The 19,785-nt window shown below is 35.8% G+C and overlaps 2 protein-coding genes and 1 long non-coding RNA gene across 3 annotated transcripts in view; 1 reads left to right on the top strand and 2 right to left on the bottom strand.

Moving 5' to 3' along the window:
- LOC116035731 (interferon alpha-inducible protein 27-like protein 2A) overlaps positions 1–19,785 on the top strand; it is a 29,155-nt gene that overhangs the window by 2,031 nt on the left and 7,339 nt on the right. The window contains exon 5 of the mRNA XM_031279031.2: positions 4,948–4,951. Within this exon, the coding sequence (XP_031134891.2) occupies positions 4,948–4,951 (4 nt within the window). The remainder of the gene's footprint in view (positions 1–4,947; positions 4,952–19,785) is intronic.
- Positions 128–773, bottom strand: LOC116035732. The gene is made up of 3 exons (XR_004895747.1): positions 673–773; positions 534–557; positions 128–428 (listed from the first exon to the last, which is right to left on the bottom strand). It is a non-coding gene; the product is annotated as an uncharacterized LOC116035732 (long non-coding RNA).
- LOC116035727 (cytosolic 5'-nucleotidase 1A) lies at positions 4,547–19,527 on the bottom strand. The gene is made up of 6 exons (XM_031279025.2): positions 17,697–19,527; positions 15,791–15,958; positions 15,420–15,549; positions 5,531–5,653; positions 5,234–5,418; positions 4,547–5,068 (listed from the first exon to the last, which is right to left on the bottom strand). Exons 1-6 carry the CDS (start codon positions 17,823–17,825, stop codon positions 4,691–4,693), a joined length of 1,113 nt encoding a protein of 370 aa, XP_031134885.1. The 5' UTR covers positions 17,826–19,527; the 3' UTR covers positions 4,547–4,690.

The following is a 19,785-nucleotide window of genomic DNA, read 5'->3' as shown; positions in this document are numbered from 1 at the left end:
ACTTTTCATCCAGTCCTTCCAGTTGCAGAGTTCGCTGGTGCTAGGCTAGCGCAAGTCAACAGTATCTGCTAGCCTGCAACTAAAAACACTCTTACCCACTCCACCCAAGGCAAATAAATTATAACGCCAGACTATCGATGTAAATGTCTGTTGATAGAATAATGTTAGAAATAAAGCTCAGGCTGCTCCTCTCTGCTATAAAAACATGCTTTTTTGTTTTTAACAGCTTTCCCAGATTTTTACATTGACTGAAAAAGATATAAATAAAATATTTCGCTCACCAAAAAGACCCATGATTGTCATCAAAGCTCCTGCTGTTACGCCTGCATTAGTAATTGCAGCCACAATAGCTGCTATTATTGCTGGTAGTGAGGTGTAACCCATGCCGGCCAGAAGAGCAGGAGTCAGGATCACAGTTGCTGCACCTCCTGGGAAAGAACATAGTAGAATAACTGTTTTCTCCACTGATGAGAGTTCAACAGGTTTTTGATTTGTAAAGGTTTATATGTTCAAAACGTGTGTTGCGGTCTTACCTGTGGCCATAACGAAGGCCTTACCTGTTAATGAAACATAAAAAATTAAATAAAATGATTCCCACTGAGCTGCCCTGAGCAAATATATTTGCTAATTAATATAAAGGAACGGTATTGTCAAAGAACAATGTATACTCACAAAGTTCTTCCATGTCAGCTTTGGGAGTTTCTGCCTCCTGTTTCTGACGTGAGACTTAACTGAGCTCAAAAGAAAGTGTTTGAATGTGATGCATAACCTGTTTGGAGAGGCTACAGTAATAATTTCATGTCTATCGCTACAAGAATCATTTCTGAGAAACTGAAACCTACGAGCAACAATAATGTATATAGAAACAACAACTTTCGTTTTTAACTACAGTGTTCCAAATGAAGTTCCAAGTGTAAGGAGTTGTAATCATGTGATTAAAAAAAGATTACTCAGGTTACTATGGGCTATTCATTGTACAGTGCCTAACAAAAGTCTTGTCGCTTATCTAAGTTGTAGGAACAACAAATAATAACTTGACTTGTAGTTGATCAATTGGAATCAGAAATGGTTTATATGAAAGGCAAAGGCTTCTGGATTATGCTTATTATACCAAAATAAAGTTTTGTATCATTCATTGAGTTTTATCATTGAATTAGGACAGAAAGGTCAGATTTGGCTTGGACAAAAGTCTTGTCGTGTCTTTATATGATTCAACCAGTCACAGATTAGAGTTTCACCTGTGACAAATACTGTAATTAACACATTCCTGGGTGTGTATAAAAAGAACTCCAGCACACCAGACCTTCATGTGAAGTGCAACCTGACCTCTCACAACATGCCAAAGATTCAACCACAGACCAAAGTGCTGATCATCAAGAGCCTGAAGACCAAGTCTGCTGCTGAGGTGGCAGACATCTTCAATGTATCCAAACGTCAAGTGGAAAGGATAAGAAAAAGATTTGAAGAAACTGGTGAAGTTCATGACAAGTCCAGGTCAGGCAGACCCCCGTAAGACAACTGTTCGAGAGGACCATTTGTTGCTTCGACAGTCCAGGGCCAGCCCTTTTTCTGGGCTGGCCACCAGAAACCCCTGTATCTATAACAACAGTTTGTCAAATTCTCTCACGCAGTGGTCTCCATGGCCGAATTAGTGCTCACAAACCAGCATTAAACAGAAGACAACTAAAAAAGTGTGTTGCATTTGCAAAGGCCCACAGCTTGGTGAAAGGATGGACAGTGGAAAAGTGGCAGAAGGTTGATTTTTCTGATGAATCATCCATTGAACTGCATCCCAATTGCTGCAAATACTGCAGAAGACCTGTTGGAACCCGCATGGACCTAAGATTCACCCAGAAAACAGTCAAGTTTGGTGGAGGAAAAATCATGGTTTGGGGTTACATGCAGTATGGGGGTGTGCGAGAGATCTGCAGAGTGGATGGCAACATCAACAGCCTGAAGTATCAACAAATTATTGCTGCCCATTACATTCCAAACCACAAGAGAGGGCAAATTCTTCAGCAGGATGGCGCTCCTTATCATACTTCAGCCTCCACGTCAAAGTTCCTGAAAGCGAAGAAGGTCAAGGTGCTCCAGGATTGGCCAGCCCAGTCACCAGACATGAACATTATTGAGCATGTCTGGGGTAAAGATAAAGGAGGAGGCTTGGAAGATGAAACCAACGAATCTTGATGAACTCTGGGAGTCCTGCAAGACTGCTTTCTTTGCTATTCCAGATGACTTCATCAATACGTTATTTGAGTCATTGCCGAGACGTATGGATGTAGTCCTTCAAGCTCATTTTCTTTTTCCCAAGGCACCATGACTTTACGTATGCTCTGATGTTATTGTAGCATGTTTGTGTATTCACAATAAAGTATAATTTCTACCATACATTACGGTATTTTTGTATGCGACAACACTTTTGTCCAAGCCAAATCTGACCTTTCTGTCCTAATTCAATGATAAAACTCAATGAATGATACAAAACTTTATTTTGGTATAATAAGCATAATCCAGAAGCCTTTGCCTTTCATATAAGCCATTTCTGATTCCAATTGATCAACTACAAGTCAAGTTATTATTTGTTGTTCCTACAACTTAGATAAGCGACAAGACTTTTGTCAGGCACTGTATATTCATTAGACATATCAATATACAGTATTACATTTGAATATTGCAAAAATCACTGACTAACTGGTCTTCATGTGATGTGATCAGGAAGAATAATTTGGCCACCATCAACTCTTGTCCTAGCACTTGCTTTTTATTTTAATTCTTAGCCGAGATTAAAGGTGCAGTAGGTAAGACTTATAAAACTAACTTTCTGTCATATTTGCTGAAACTTAGCCTATGTTTGAGAAGAACTACATGCAGCAGGTAATTTTTTTTTTTTTAAGATTTTTTGGGGGCTTTTCTCTTTATTTTATAGTGACAGTGGATAAACAGGAAAGGGGGAGAGAGATGGGGGGTGACACGCAGCAAAGGGCAAAGGGCCTACATGGGGCGAACGCTCTTACTGGGTGAGCTAGAGGCCTCCCCATGAAGCAGGTAATTTAAAAAAAAAAATCTGGCTCCTCTGGCACCAACTACAGCCTGTAGTGCAATTTGCAGAAATCCACAGCTCCCTGTTCAGATGCACCAATCAGGGCCGGGGGGATGGGGGGGTGTCTAACTGTGTGTCAATCACTGCTCATGCACACACATTCATTCTCCCTTGTGGGGGGAGGGGCTTAGGAGACCGTTTTGGGCTTTAGCGGAAAGTGGGGGAGGGACTGAGAAGTTGTTGATGTTCAATTTTTTTGGCTAAGTCATTGATCTTCCTAATCCTACCTACAGCATATTTAAGAGTTTGAAACTCTTGTCTAACATAAGACAAATACGGGAAAGGGTGTTTTTTTTTAATAGATATTTTTACTGAAACAGAAAAACTTGATTACATAACAGTCCACAGTACTCATTTGGCCCAGATTTACTCAGATTCTACATCTGAGGAAGTTTGGTCTTTTTTGTAGTACAAATTTGCTTCCCAACAGAACAGTAGATCAATAGTACCAATAACAATATGACATAATAAGACAGACAGACAGGCAATGACAAGGTAGACACCAAACTTTCAGCATTTTAGGGACAAGTAGCAGAAATTAAAATTGCACACAATGGATTTCAATAAATGCTGAATATGTTAAAACAAGAAGAAAAATTAAATAAACATAAAGTAAAATATTCCAATTTCACTCATTTGCAATCTTAAAATACATCCATATACATTGATCAAACAACCAGATGTTCAGCATACATTTACCAACAACATGCAAGATTGCCGAAGTAAATTCCAACAATAGTAAGAAAAAGGCACCAGAAAAACTCTTATACACACAGACAAGCAGTAAAATCATATATTTTATAAATCCAAAAGGAGATTCTGCATAAAGTGACTAAATGCATGTCTTCAGTGCAGCTGTGTAGCTTCTAATCAAGTTAGCACATCCAGGTCATCTTCTAATATTTGGTTCTGCTTTATTTTAAATATACTTTATTTTGATTGGCTTTTTGTCTTTCTAAAGAGTTATATACTGTTTACGGATGTGAGTAAAAATATAAAAATACAGAAAATAATGCAGGAGGTTGCTGGTACCTAAGTTAAATTTCCTGCTAATAGGAATTTTGACAAACTGTATTGAATGCCATGTTCTAATGAGGCGATATTTATAAGAGGTTTATAAGTTGTAACTAATGGCTTTATTAATGTTTAAAGAATCCTTCACTAATGCGTTATAGAACAGTATAAGCCATTAATAAAAACAAATTTAGGGTTACCAGGTTATAAATAATCCCATTGACTGCTGTTTATCCTGTCTATTTAATAATAATGCAAAAATAAATGTTAGTGAATCTGTGGTTAATGAATGGACCCAAATATTGTTCAAGCAGTAAACCATTAGTTACGACTTATAGGCTTTATTATTATTATTATTATTATTATTATTAATAATAATAATAATAATAGCTTTTAATAATGACTTTTAATATATTAAAACCATTATATGATAATGTAACAATCAATGGAAAAATAACCCCTGGAGCTGACATGTCATTAACTGCTAATGAAAGAAATGATTTGATGTTATTATGAAATCACATTGCTTTATAATGACAACCTCAGCTGCTAACCCTTTAGTCTCAGTGACGTTTAGGATTCTTGGGGTGCTGAAGAAGTCTCTTTGTCATGAATCCCTTTCTTGGTAATTCTCTGAGCTATCCCATAGGGCACATGGCACGCTACTGTCCCCATTTCAGCGGCCCCCTCCACGTGAAACATCTGGTCATCAAAGAAAATGTGCGGCCTAATCTTCTCAAGCATGGGGCCCTTGGGTGCCCCTGCCAAAAAGAGAGCCTCGTCGATCTCCAGACCCCATGAGCGCAAAGTTTTTAGGGCTCTGGTTCCAGAGCTGGCTGCACTGCGAGCTGTCACCAAGTAGGTCCGGATGGGGCAGTCCATGCGCTGTCCTTTGCCATAAAACTTCTTCTGCAGCTTTCCTAAAGCCTCCAGGAAACCTTTCAATGGTCCCTGCAGACAGCAGAAAGAATACAATAAGATCACAGGATCCATTTGGAGTCTGACAGGGGCAAGAAATAAATGGTCAGGCAGGTTTAACACAAAAACCCCAGATTAGCCAAATTTATTTGAAAGAGTAAAATTAAAATCATGAGTATTATTATGTGTGTACTGTACATGGTCCAGAGGCTTGTTCTCGTGTGTCTTCTCATGCTCAAAGAACTTGTCCAGTCCATGGGCCTTGTAAATGCGCTCAGACTCATCAGAGAAGAGGACGGCGTCACCATCAAAGGCAACACGCAGCTGGGTCTCCGACACTTCAGTTATCTTCTCTGGAGTGAACATCGTGGCTGCTGCTATACCTAAATGTGTTGTTTGAAACAGGTGTGTGTCAATACATCTTATATAGCATGTAACAGAGACACTTACTTTTGCCTCTTTAGTGTAGTATTACAGCTTCTCGGTAATATGTACCTTCTTCCAGTGCTTCCCGAACCTTGACTGGATCAGCAGACAGGTAAAGGTTAGTGTGGTAGGCCTTTAAGTAACCTATGGGACTGTTTCCCCCTGTCATACAGAAGCGCTCGATGAACAACTCTGCAGAGAGGAGAAATTAAAAGATCGTCAGTCAACTGATCACAATGTTGTGAATGAATCGGGGGCATAACTACCTATTTTTTACATTCATAGGTGATAACTGTCAACATCTACTGATTGCCGGTGGTGTGCTGCTTTAGGAGGCAGAGTAGGGAAAGGGAAGAGAAAACCCGGAGTGACATGAAAGGAAAGAGCCTGAGATTTTTCTGCTTGGCTTGACTACGTCAATAGGTGCTGGGTTTGGACTGCCAAATCCCTGCAAGGAGCCAGGAACGCAGATCCCCAACACCCACCACTCATCCCCGGGGGTCATGTTGTGGTGTGTGGACCATGAGAAGGATCAAACCATAACCACTGTCGGTCAGTCCCTGTTCATTCACAGAGAAGAAAGATCCCCAAAACTTAGATGGAGTTGACCTAAAATACCTGCAACTATTCAAGTATGCATATTATATATTGATATGCACTACACATACGGTATGTTTACATAAACTTGAGTTTACAGTCCTGTTGATGATCTCAAAAGCAATGAAAAGGGATACCCTGCTGACTTTCAAGAAACACACTCAGCAGGACAGATTTAATGCAGCTATTTGACACAGTATGCCATAAAAATGCCATAGTGTAGTATGTCATAAAAAAGTCATAGTATAGTATGTTATTCAGATCCACATTACAAGCCTTTGGCATTGACCAAATCCCATCTTTTATACAAAAATGTGACAGACAAAGGAAACTTAACCAACGGGAAACCTTTGGGATTGACAAATTACAGGTTACTAAACACCCAGGCCTAAATGAAAACCTAGATTTTCCTAATTTCCTGTTTTGGGGGTTTTATAACAATTTCTATAGTTTGTATCGACCATGCTGCTCTTTATATCAGCTTTGATGAATATTGTGGGCCAAACAACGCCAACTACTGGTGTGCTACTTCACCATGTCCAAGTGGAAGATTTCCCATTGGTTGAATACAAATATAAAAGATCCAGGTGTTTTATGCTATACTATGACTTTTTTATCGTTTTTTTTTCAACATAATATACTATAACTTTTTATCACTTTTTTTCAACATACTATACTATGACTTTTTTCAACTTTGTTCGACATACCATACTATTACTTTTTTAGATACGACATACTATACTATGACTTTTTTCAACTTAGCATGTCGAAAAAAGTTGAAAAAAGTCATAGTATAGCAGCTATAGTATGACTTTTTTTCAACATACTATATTTTGACTTTTTTCAACTTTTTTCGACATACATACTATGACTTTTTTAACACCTTTTTCAACATACTAAACTATGACTTTTTTCAAAACATTTTCGACATAGTATACTATGACTTTTTTTTCAATACGACATTCTATACTATGACTTTTTTTCGACTTTTTTCGACATACTATACTATTACTTTTTTCGACAAAATATACTATGACTTTTTTTCGACTTTTTTTGACATACTATACTATGACTTTTTTCGACTTTTTTTGACATACTAAACTATGACTTTTTTAGCACTTTTTTCATCATACAATAGTATGACTTTTTTAGCACTTTTTTCAACATACTATACTATAACGTTTTCTCAAAAAAATGTCGACATACTATACTATGACTTTTTTAGCACTTTTTTTGACTTATTTACGAAAACTTAATCTTTGTGTCAGGTTGGTTAACTTAGGGTGATGAGAAAATGATTAAAAGACAGAAGGTTTAATGTTCAAATCCTGTAGTGTGCAATTATCAATACCTACTTTCCAGGAGTGAAGGATACAAATAGATGAGGAGAGAAGTTGTTGTCTTGTCAGTGACTCATATCAGTTTTTTCGACATACTATACTATGACTTTTTTAGCACTTTTTTCAACATACTATGCTATGAGTATTTTAACCCTTTTTTCGACATACTATACTATGACTTATTTACGAAAGCTTGGTTATCTTAGGGTGATGAGAACATGATTGGAAGACAGGTTTGGTGTTCAAATCTTGTAGGGTGCAATTATATTCAATACCTACTTTTCAGGAATGAAGGATACAAATACATGAAGAGAAAAGTTGTGATCCTGTCAGTTTTTTCGACATACTATACTATGACTTTTTTCGACAAACTATACTATGACTTTTTTCCACTTTTTTCGACATACTATACTATGACTTTTTTCCACTTCTTTCGACATACTATACTATGACTTTTTCGACATACTATACTTCGACTTCATGTCAGGTCGGTTAGGTTAGAGTAACGAGAATATGATTAGAAGACAGAAGGTTGAATGTTGAAATCCTGCAGGTTATAATTATATTCAATACCTCCTTTTCAGAAATGAAGGATACAAATAGATGAAGAGAAAATTTGTGTTCTTATCACTCTTATCAATTTTTTCGACATACTATACTATGAGTTTTTCGACATACTATACTATGACTTTTTTCCACTTTTTTTCAACATACTGAAATATGTAATATATAATATACATAATATAAATATAATATTCAATATGATTGGAAGACAGAAGGTTTGGTGTTCAAAACCTGTAGGGTGCACTTATATTCAATACCTATTTTTCAGGAATGAAGGATACAAATTCTTTGTTTCTGTTTAGTTCCTGTCAGTTTTTTCGACATACTATTCTTTGACATTTTTACCACTATTTTTTTTTTTTAGCACATACTATGACTTATTTACGAAAACATAATCGTTGTGCGAGGTTGGTTAGCTTAGGCTGGTGAGAGTATGACTCAAAGACAGATGGTTTAATGTTCAAATCCTGTAGGGTGCCGTTACATTCAATACTTTCTTTCAGAAATGAAGGACACAAATAGATGAACAGAAAAGTTGTCTTCCTGTCAGTGACTCTTATCAGTTTTTTCAACATACTATACTATGACTTTTTTTAACCCTTTTTTCAACATAATATACTATGACTTTTTCGACATACTATACTGTGACTTTTTTTTCGACTTTTTCCAACATACTATACTAGGCCTTTTTTTTCGACATACTATACTATGACTTTTTTTATCACTTTTTTCAAATACGATACTATGATTATTTTAACACTTTGTCAATATACGTTACTATGAGTTTTTTATGACTTTTTTCGACATACTATACTTTGACTTTTTCGACATACTATACTATGACTTTTTTAGCACTTTTTTCAACATACTATACTATGACTTTTTCGACTATACTATGACTTTTTTTCCGTTTTTTTCGACATACTATACTATGACTTATTTACGAAAACTTGACTTTCGTGTCTGGATGTTTCGTTTAGGCTGATGAGAATATGATTGGAAGACAGAAGGTTTGGTGTTCAAATTCTCTAGGGAGCAATTATTAACAATACCTACTTTCCAGGAGTGAAGGATACAAATACATGAAGAGAAAAGTTGTGATCCTGTCAGTTTTTTCGACATACTATACTATGACTTTTTAATTACTTTTGTGGCGTGCTATACAATTACTTTTTTCGACATGCTATACTATGACTTGTTTTCCAAAAAATTTCGACGTACAATACTATGACTTTTTTAGCACTTTTTTCAACATACTATACTATGACTTATTTACGAAAACTTGATGTTTGTGTCAGGTTGCTTAGCTTAGGGTGATGAGAATATGATTGAAAGACAGAAGGTTATGTGTTCAAGTCCTGTAGTGTGCAAGTAATTTCAATACCTACTTTCCAGGAATGAAGGATATGAAGAGAAAAGTTGTGTTCCTGTCAGTGCTCTTATCATTTTTTTCGACATGCTATACAATATCTTTTTTCAACATGCTATACTATGACTGTTTTGTCACTTTTTTTTAACATACTATACTATGACTTTAAAAAAAAAAAAATTTGACATACTATACTATGACTTTTTTCAACTTTTTTCGGCATTCTATACTATGACTTTTTTTTCGACTTTTTTCGACATATTATACTATGACTATTTTAACACTTTTTCAACGTACGTTACTATGAGTTTTTTTATGACTTTTTCAACATACTATACTTTGACTTTTTCGACATACTATACTGTGACTTTTTTCAACTTTTTTCGACATACTATACTAGGACTTTTTTCGACATTCTATACTATGAGTTGTTTTCCAAAAAATTTCGACATACAATACTATGACTTTTTTAGCACTTTTTTCAACATACGATACTATGACTTCTTTCAACTTTTTTCGACATACTATACTATGACTTATTTACGAAAACTTGAGGTTTGTGTCAGGTTGCTTAGCTTAGGATGACGAGAATATGATTGGAAGACAGAAGGTTGCGTGTTCAAATCGTGTAGTGTGCAATTAATTTCAATACCTACTTTCCAGGAATGAAGGATACAAATCGATGAAGAGAAAAGTTGCGTTCCTGTCAGTGCTCTTATCATTTTTTTCGACATGTTATACAATGTCTTTTTTCAACATGCGATACTATGACTGTTTTGTCACTTTTTTTAACATACTATACTATGACATTTTTTAAAAAAAAATTTGACATACTACTAGGACTTTTTTTCGACTTTTTTCAACATACTATACTATGACTATTTTAACACTTTGTCAACATACGTTACTATGAGTTTTTTATGACTTTTTTCAACATACTATACTTTGACTTTTTCGACATACTATACTGTGACTTGTTTTCCAAAAAATTTCGACATACAATACTATGACTTTTTTATGACTTTTTTCAACATACAATACTAGGACTATTTTGTCACTTTTTTCAACATACTATACTATGATTTTTTTAGCACTTTTTTCAACATACTATACTATGACTATGTTACCACTTTTTTCAACATACTATACTATGATTTTTTTAGCACTTTTTTCGACGTACTATACTATGACTTATTTACGAAAACTTGATGTTTGTGTCAGGTTGCTTAGCTTAGGGTGATGAGAATATGACTGTGAGACAGAAAGTTGCGTGTTCAAAGCCTGTAGTGTGCAATTCACTTCAATACCTACTTTCCAGGAATGATGGATACAAATAGGAAAGTTGTGTTCCTGTCAGTGATCCTTTTTTCAACATACTATACTATGACTTTTTTTTCCGTTTTTTTTTCGACATACTATACTATGACTTATTTATGAAAACTTGACTTTTCTGTCTGGATGGTTAGCTTAGGCTGATAAGAATATGATTAAAATACAGAAGGTTTGGTGTTCAAGTTCTTTAGGGAGCAATTATTTTCAATACCTACTTTTCAGGAGTGAAGGATACAAATACATGAAGAGAAAAGTTGTGATCCTGTCAGTTTTTTCGACATACTATACTATGACTTTTTAATTACTTTTTCGGCGTGCTATACAATTACTTTTTTCAACATGCTATACTATGACTATTTTAACACTTTTTTCGACATACTATACCTTGACTTTTTCGACATACTATACTTGTTTTCCAAAAAATTTCGACATACAATACTATGACTTTTTTAGCACTTTTTTCGACGTACTATACTATGACTTATTTACGAAAACTTGAGGTTTGTGTCAGGTTGCTTAGTTTAGGGTGATGAGAATATGATTAGAATACAGAAGGTTGCGTGTTCAAGTCCTGTAGTGTGCAATTCATTTCAATACCTACTTTCCATGAATGAAGGATACAAATAGATGAAGAGAAAAGTTGTGTTCCTGTCAGTGCTCTTATCATTTTTTTCGACATGCTATACAATGTATTTTTTCAACATGCTATACTATGACTGTTTTGTCACTTTTTTTAACATACTATACTATGACTTTTTTTTTTTTTAATTTGAAATACTACTAGGACTTTTTCTCGACTTTGTTCTACATACTATACTTTGACTATTTTAACATTTTTTCAACATACATTACTATGACTTTTTTATGACTTTTTTCAACATACTATACTTTGACTTTTTCGACATACTATACTATGACTTTTTTCAACTTTTTTCGACATACTATACTATGACTGTTTTGTCACTTTTTTTAAACATACTATACTATGACTTTTTTTTTTTTTTAAATTTGACATACTACTAGGACTTTTTTTCGACTTTTTTCGACTTTTCAGTGTGACATTTGACATACTATACTATGACTTTTTTAGCACTTTTTTCAACATACGATACTATGACTGTTTTAGCACTTTTTTCAACATACTATACTATGACTTCTTTCAACTTTTTTCAACATACTATACTATGACTTATTTACGAAAAGTTGATGTTTGTGTCAGGTTGCTTAGTTTAGGGTGATGAGAAAATGATTGAAATACAGATGGTTGTGTGTTCAAGTCCTGTAGTGTGAAATTCTTTTCAATACCTACTTTCTAGGAATGATGGATACAAATAGATGAAGAGAAAAGTTGTGTTCCTCTCACTGCTCTTATCATTTTTTTCGACATGCTATACAATGTATTTTTTCAACATGCTATACTATGACTGTTTTGTCACTTTTTTTTAACATACTATACTATGACTTTTTTTTTTTTTTTAAATTTGACATACTACTAGGACTTTTTTTCGACTTTTTTCGACTTTTTAGTGTGACATTTGACGTACTATACTATGACTTTTTTAGCACTTTTTTCAACATACGATACTATGACTGTTTTAGCACTTTTTTCAACATACTATACTATGACTTCTTTCAACTTTTTTCAACATACTATACTATGACTTATTTACGAAAAGGTAATTTTGGTGTCTGGATGGTTAGTTTAGGCTGATGAGAATATGATTGGAAGATGGAAGGTTTGGTGTTCAAATTCTCTAGGGAGCAATTATTAACAATACCTACTTTCCAGGAGTGAAGGATACAAATACATGAAGAGAAAAGTTGTGATCCTGTCAGTTTTTTCGACATACTATACTATGACTTTTTAATTACTTTTTCGGCGTGCTATACAATTACTTTTTTCAACATGCTATTGACTATATGACTATTTTAACACTTTTTTCGACATACTATACTATGATTTATTTATGGAAACCTGGTCCTTGTGTCAGGTTCCTTAGCTTAGGGTGATGAGAATATGACTGGAAGACAGAAGGTTGTGTGTTCAAGTCCTGTAGTGTGCAATTCATTTCCATACCTACTTTCCAGGTATCTACAATGATGGATACAAATAGATGAAGAGAAAAGTTGTGTTCCTGTCAGTGCTCTTATCATTTTTTTCGACATGCTATACAATGTCTTTTTTCAACATGCTATACTATGACTGTTTTGTCACTTTTTTTTAGCATACTATACTATGACTTTTTTACGAAAACTTGAGGTTTGTGTCAGGTTGCTTAGCTTAGGGTGATGAGAATATGACTGGAAGACAGAAGGTTGTGTGTTCAAATTGTGTAGTGTGCAATTCTTTTCAATACCTACTTTCCAGGAATGAAGGATACAAATAGATGAAGAGAAAAGTTGTGTTCCTGTCAGTGCTCTTATAATTTTTTTCGACATGCTATACAATGTATTTTTTTAACATACTATACTATGACTTTTTCTTTTTTTAAATTTGACATACTACTAGGACTTTTTTTCGACTTTTTTCTACATACTATACTTTGACTATTTTAACATTTTTTCAACATACATTACTATGACTTTTTTATGACTTTTTTCAACATACTGTACTTTGACTTTTTCAACATACTATACTAGGACTATTTTGTCACTTTTTTGAACATACTATACTATGATTTTTTTAGCACTTTTTTTCAACATACTATACTATGACTTATTTATGAAAAGGTAATTGTTGTGTCAGGTTGGTTAGCTTAGGTGATGAGAATATGATTAGAAGATTGGATGTTCAAATCCTGTAGTGTGCAATTCATTTCAATACCTACTTTTTTTTTTTTGACATACTATACTGTGACTTTTTTCAACTTTTTTCGACATACTATACTAGGACTTTTTTCGACATTCTATACTATGACTTGTTTTCCAAAAAATTTTGACATAGAATACTATGACTTTTTTAGCACTTTTTTCAACATACGGTACTATGACTGTTTTAGCACTTTTTTCAACATACTATACTATGACTTATTTACGAAAACTTGAGGTTTGTGTCAGGTTGCTTAGTTTAGGGTGATGAGAAAATGATTAAAAGACAGAAGGTTGTGTGTTCAAATCGTGTAGTGTGCAATTAATTTCAATACCTGCTTTCCAGGAATGAAGGATACAAATAGATGAAGAGGAAAGCTGCGTTCCTGTCAGTGCTCTTATCATTTTTTTCGACATGCTATACAATGTCTTTTTTCAACATGCTATACTATGACTGTTTTGTCACTTTTTTTTAACATACTATACTATGACCTTTTTTAAAAAAGAATTTGACATACTACTAGTACTTTTTTTAGACTTTTTTCGACATACTATACTTTCACTATTTTAACACTTTTTCAACATACGTTACTATGATTTTTTTATGACTTTTTTCAACATACTATACTTTGACTTTTTTGACATACTATACTATGACTTTTTATCACTTTTTTCGACATACTATACCATGACTTTTTTTCAAAACAATTTCGACATACTATACTATGACTTTTTAATTCGTTTTTTCGACATGATATACAATGACTTTTTTCGACATGCTATACTATGATGTTTTTATCACTTTTTTTCGACATACTATAATATGACTTTTTATCACTTTTTCCAACAAACTATTATGACTTTGTTCTACTTTTTTTGAAACTATACTACGACTTTTTCTGACTTTTTTCGACATACTATACTATGACTACGTTTTTGCTACATTTTTCGACATACTATACAATTACTTTTTTATCACTTTTATCGACATATATACTATGACTTTTTTCAATAACAAACTTTACTTTAAACCTTTTTGTGATTTTTTAAGACCATGCTATGACCTTTTTTTATTTAAAAAAAAAGTGATAAAATAGTCATACTATGTTGAAAAAGTCGGAAAAAAAGTCCTAGTATGTAGAAAAAAGTCGAAAAAAGTCACAGTATAGTATGTCCAAACAAAGTTATAAAAAAGTCATAGTATAGTATGTCCAAAAAATTATAGTATAGTATGTCGAAAAAAGTCACAAAAATTAATAGTATAGCATGTTGAAAAAGGTGATACAAAATTCTTAGCATAGCATAGTGAAAAAAGTGAAAAAAGTCATAGTATAGAATGTTGAAAAAAGTGATAAAAAAAAAAAAAACGCACCATAGTTAAAAAGCCACACAATACATGCACGTCCACACTACAATAGCAACAGTGACTTCCAGATCTAATGACAGTCATAATAAATAGCAGTTTTCATAGTTTTTTTTCTTACCTAGATTGAGATGGATTAACCTGACAGTCTTTGTTATCCACAATCCTTTTCAGGTCTGGCTTGAACTCGGATGTGGCCACTCGAAACAACTCTTTCACTCATTTGTCACTAAAAGGGCTTTCAAACAATCTGATTCAGCAGTGAAAGGGATAATGAGGCAGGTGATCTGTGGCCGCTTATTTTTCTCAGGATGCAGATTCTGTCCTCAAAACTCTGCTGCATTAATGTCATAAAAAAGTCATGAAAAAGTAATTGTAAAGTATGTCATTAAAAAAACTCATAGTATAGTATGTAATACTCAGCATTGGCACCCCTAAGTCTGCAGTGAATGGGAGAAAAGCCACACTGGACCATAACAGATTGTAGAAAATGTTTAAAAAACAAAGTGTTATGTCCCCAATTAATTTGAAAGATAAGCCACATACAAGTTTTATTTTTATCGTTCATGTGTATTTGTAACTCACTGTGATAATTGATAGTATTGATGAGTCTTAGGCCGACGTATGCATGGTTGTTGGTCATGAGCACAACATCAAAGAGCTCCTCGCTCTCGGGGTAAAGCTCCCGCAGTCGAGTGTTCACCGCCTCCAGAGCCTGGCAACACGACCAAACACAGATTTGGGATATATAAAAATAAGACGATACCATATCACTGCAGTGGGGATGAATATGTGTGTGAGTATGAGTGGGTTGGTATGTTATGCTTATTACTCATTTACCGCCTCCAGAGACACGACCTAACACATAAAACTGGGAATACTGAGATGACTGGGACAATGAGAATACCAAAGAATCACTCTGCATTGGGTTTATAGTGTGCATGTGTTTCTCTGACCTTGACAAAAGAGAAGGCAGGACCGGGGCTGAAAGGCTGCGTTTCATGCTCCACCTGATACTTGATGTACTCTTCCATGCCCTGCTGCTCGTAGATCTGCTGCTCTTTCTCCATGTTGAAGAGGACTCGTGCTGACACGCCAATGGTGATAGCATTCTCTGGCTTGGGCTGGAGGAGTAGAGTGTAAAAAATCCAGAGTTGTTCTTCACAAACCAATGTGAAGAACAACTCGATTTTTATCCAATCGAGTTCAAAGTTGCAACTTTTCTGCCTGTAGGGATACAGTACATTATTCATATTCTGAGCAGCAGCAGCAGAATATTGGATACATGTTTGCTTATTTGGTGACAGTTCCCTGTAGAAAGGGATAATTTAATAAAGCCTTTATTGCCAACTGTGGGCAAACTAAGTGAGCTAATGTGACAGATTAGAAGTGACGATGTGATTACTTTCCTCTGCAAGACTCTGATAGTGCATGCCCACACACCAGGCTGGCAGACACCTGTTAACTTTTTGGAGGCTGTGACAACAAAACCAAATAGTGCTTGAACTGTCATATTTTGACTGATAGCCATATCCACAATTTTTTATTATTTTGTAATAAATTTTAACTAGTTTCAAGTAGTCTGAACTTGAAATAGATATTACTGTAATTTCAGTAAGATCTAAAGACAAGATTAATCTATAAAAACTAAGATATTTCAGCATAAAACCTGGGGGAATAATATGTATGGGATGAACACTTACTTCCACTGCTTAAAGATTAATAAAGGTCCCATGGCATGAAAATGTCACTTTATGAGGTTTTTTAACATTAATATGCGTTCCCCCAGCCTGCCTATGGTCCCCCAGTGGCTAGAAATGGCGATAGGTGTAAACCGAGCCCTGGGTATCCTGCTCTGCCTTTGAGAAAATAAAAGCTCAGATGAGCCGATCTGGAATCTTCCCCTTATGAGGTCATAAGGAGCAAGGTTATCTCCCCTTTCTCTGCTTTGCCCGCCCAGAGAATTTGGCCCACCCATGAGAGAGAGACATCATGGCTTTCAAACGAGCAAAGTGGCAGTTGGTCAAGGCTACACCCCCACTCTCCACCTTGCCCCACCTCTCTCCTCTTCAGTAGCTACAGACACAGAAATGGCACATACTAAGGAAAGCTCATTGTGGGACTGGCTCTAGTGGCTGTAATTCTGCACCAAGGCTGAATTTCGCGAAAGAGACTTCAGAGTATTAGGGGACCACTAAGGCCTATATAAAAGCATCCAAAGAGCACCATGTCATGGGACCTTTAAACAAAGACTGCATGTCCAAACTCTCTGCATCCTGCAAATGCCTGACCTTCTCGTCGCAGTTGTGTCTGTTTTTGTTTTTTTGTGTGCATCCTCTCCGGGTAAGACATCCAAATGAGCTGATAGCCTTTACGGAGAACCATGCACCTGATCTGAAACAAGAGCCCTCTGTGCTTTGCTTAGTTTTCAGATGACACAATAACGCCTAGCTGAGCCTCTGTATCCCGTTTCACCCAACTACATCCCCACTTAACTTTCTTTTCACTAAGGCTTGAAATGCAGCACTTACTAGTAAACCTGGTAGTAACCCTCCTGCTGATACCAGCTAGGCTTTGATCAAGTTAAGAGGTGAGATCAGTCTTGACCACTATGAAATAAGCAGCCTTGAAAGATGAACACAAGTGTGTCTTCGCATGCTTTAACTAGCAAATAAGAGCAACATAACTGTGCTCCAAAGTGATGACAACAAGATTACATTTGACTTCATTATTCACTTGTAATATGTGCAATGAGCATCTTCTTTGTCGTCAACAACTCTGGTACTCTACAAAGGCCTGAGAACTCATAGAAACTGCACCTGTAAATGGATGCTGCATGAGGAAGACTGTAGGGATACTCACTGGTTTAGGTTTCCTGGCGAGGGTGGAGGGCTTCAAAACCACCCTAGCATCTTCCCAGGGGGCTCGGCTACTTCTGCTGGTCAAATCCTGTCCACTGGCGGTCAGAGTGTGACAGTTTCTTAGACTCATCTTACCTCTTCGGCTCAATTCTCTGCTATCTTCCTCAGGCCCACACTGAGTCCAAGTGTGACCCCTGATAGCTCTTTTTTCCAGTCTCGCTTTCTCTCTTTGGCAGGAGTTCCCCACAAAATGCTTACTCACTCTTGTCTTTGCAAAATTTGAATTCCGTCTTGTTGCACTCAGATGATGAGATCACTCTGGCTGCAGCTGTAGAGGCACTTAAGTTAAATGCTTTCTTTTTTTAAATGCAGGATGTTGCAGAATAAGATAGAGATATAGAGAGATTCAGAAAAAGCTGTTTACATTTCCCCTATCTTTAGCATCATGCGCATTGTATTCCTTGTTCAGCTTTTCTGTGCTTGTCTTTTTCTGTGTTCCTCTCTCTCTCTCTCACTCACTCACACACACACACACACACACACACACACACACACACACACACTGCTGGCTTCAAGCCATTTTGCATCCTCCCCCTTTTTAACCCTTTCAGTGTCTAATTCTCTGAAGCAGCAGCAGAGCATGTGATTTAATGTATTTGACAACTGGTTGATGCACCATGTAGGACAAAACAGGCCGGTGTGTCAGAGCACTGCTGTGTTATGATGCTTGTAATGAATTCATGTTTCAGTTCTCTTATTAGAGAAGCGGAGTTGGGTATCTTTGAACATAGAAGCAGAACTGTTTTCTCATTCAATTAATTTATCATTTAAAGTGAAGATGGTTATTATTAGTTTTATTTTAGACGTTGCATTGTATCTCATGTGCTCTTTACTTCCAATCGTACTACTGTTTTATATTCCTGCTCAGCAGTGTGGGAAATGGAGTCCATCCTGGGTCATTTACTTCCCCCTGTGCAAATGATATTTTCTTCTCGCCTCTTCCCATATAAACCCCTGCAGGATCGTTCCATGGATTGAATTACAGAGCAGCAGTCTCAGTTGCCAGGCAACAGCCAGGGAGTCAGACTGGCTGGGACACCCACATCTAGGATCTGATTGGATGCTGTGGCACCAGACTGTATATGTAGCCTTTCAAATATGGCATCAATCAGAAAGAGACAGGGGATGTAGGGAACAAAGATGAAAGTCTAGGTTTTGCTTTGAAGAACATAAACACATTATAAATAATATGCGCTTTTATCATAACAAACAGGCAATTTAGCAACTACAGATGTTTTCTGGAAAGAGGATACTAAGCAGACATCCATTCAGGGACTCAAGGCACAAAAGGATAATAGAGACACAACCTGACGGGCACATACAGCCATCATCCCTATTTACCTGTCAGCATTACAGAGGTGGCAAGTACTGACTGTTGACATCAAGGCTATGTATTTATTAACACATTTGCTAACACTAATAGTTACCAACAGAATAGTGTAAAATCGTTTTAACTACTTTTCAGTATAAATTTATAGTGTTGCTTCCTTTACTTTCCAGGCATTAACATCAAAATTGTATCAAAATAAAAACCGGCAGCGGTCCATTACACCTATCTATCCAATACACATGAAACTGACTGTGCCCATGTTACCATCAGGTTAATGTGTCTGGCTGTGACCACACACTCTCCTCCAGGCTCTCCAGAGACCAGACGCAAAGAGCTTTCATCGATTGATGAAGGACAGCTGAAGGGTTGTGCCTTGAATATTGTCTCAAACCCGAGGAACTGTAGATACATGCAATCTATTTTTCTCTCTTACATACTTAAATTGTATAGAATAGAATAGAATGCCTTTTATTGTCATTATACACATGTACAACGAGATTGAAGCAACTCCTTTTCCAGTGTCAACATGTACGTAAGAGAAATGTAACAACATGGAATAAAATAAGTAGTGCAAAAGAAAAAAGGGGGGGAAAGTGCTGAGATGCTATATACATATATAAAAATAGAAACATAAATATGGTTGTATACAGTGTGATACGCAGTGTGAAATAATGACATTGCACAGTAATGAAATTGCACA

Source organism: Sander lucioperca, chromosome 18 (genome assembly GCF_008315115.2).
Source record: "Sander lucioperca isolate FBNREF2018 chromosome 18, SLUC_FBN_1.2, whole genome shotgun sequence".
Classification (NCBI taxonomy): domain Eukaryota; kingdom Metazoa; phylum Chordata; class Actinopteri; order Perciformes; family Percidae; genus Sander; species Sander lucioperca.
The sequence above is the reverse complement of the archived record's forward strand: the minus strand, read 5'-3'. Positions and strand labels throughout refer to the sequence as shown.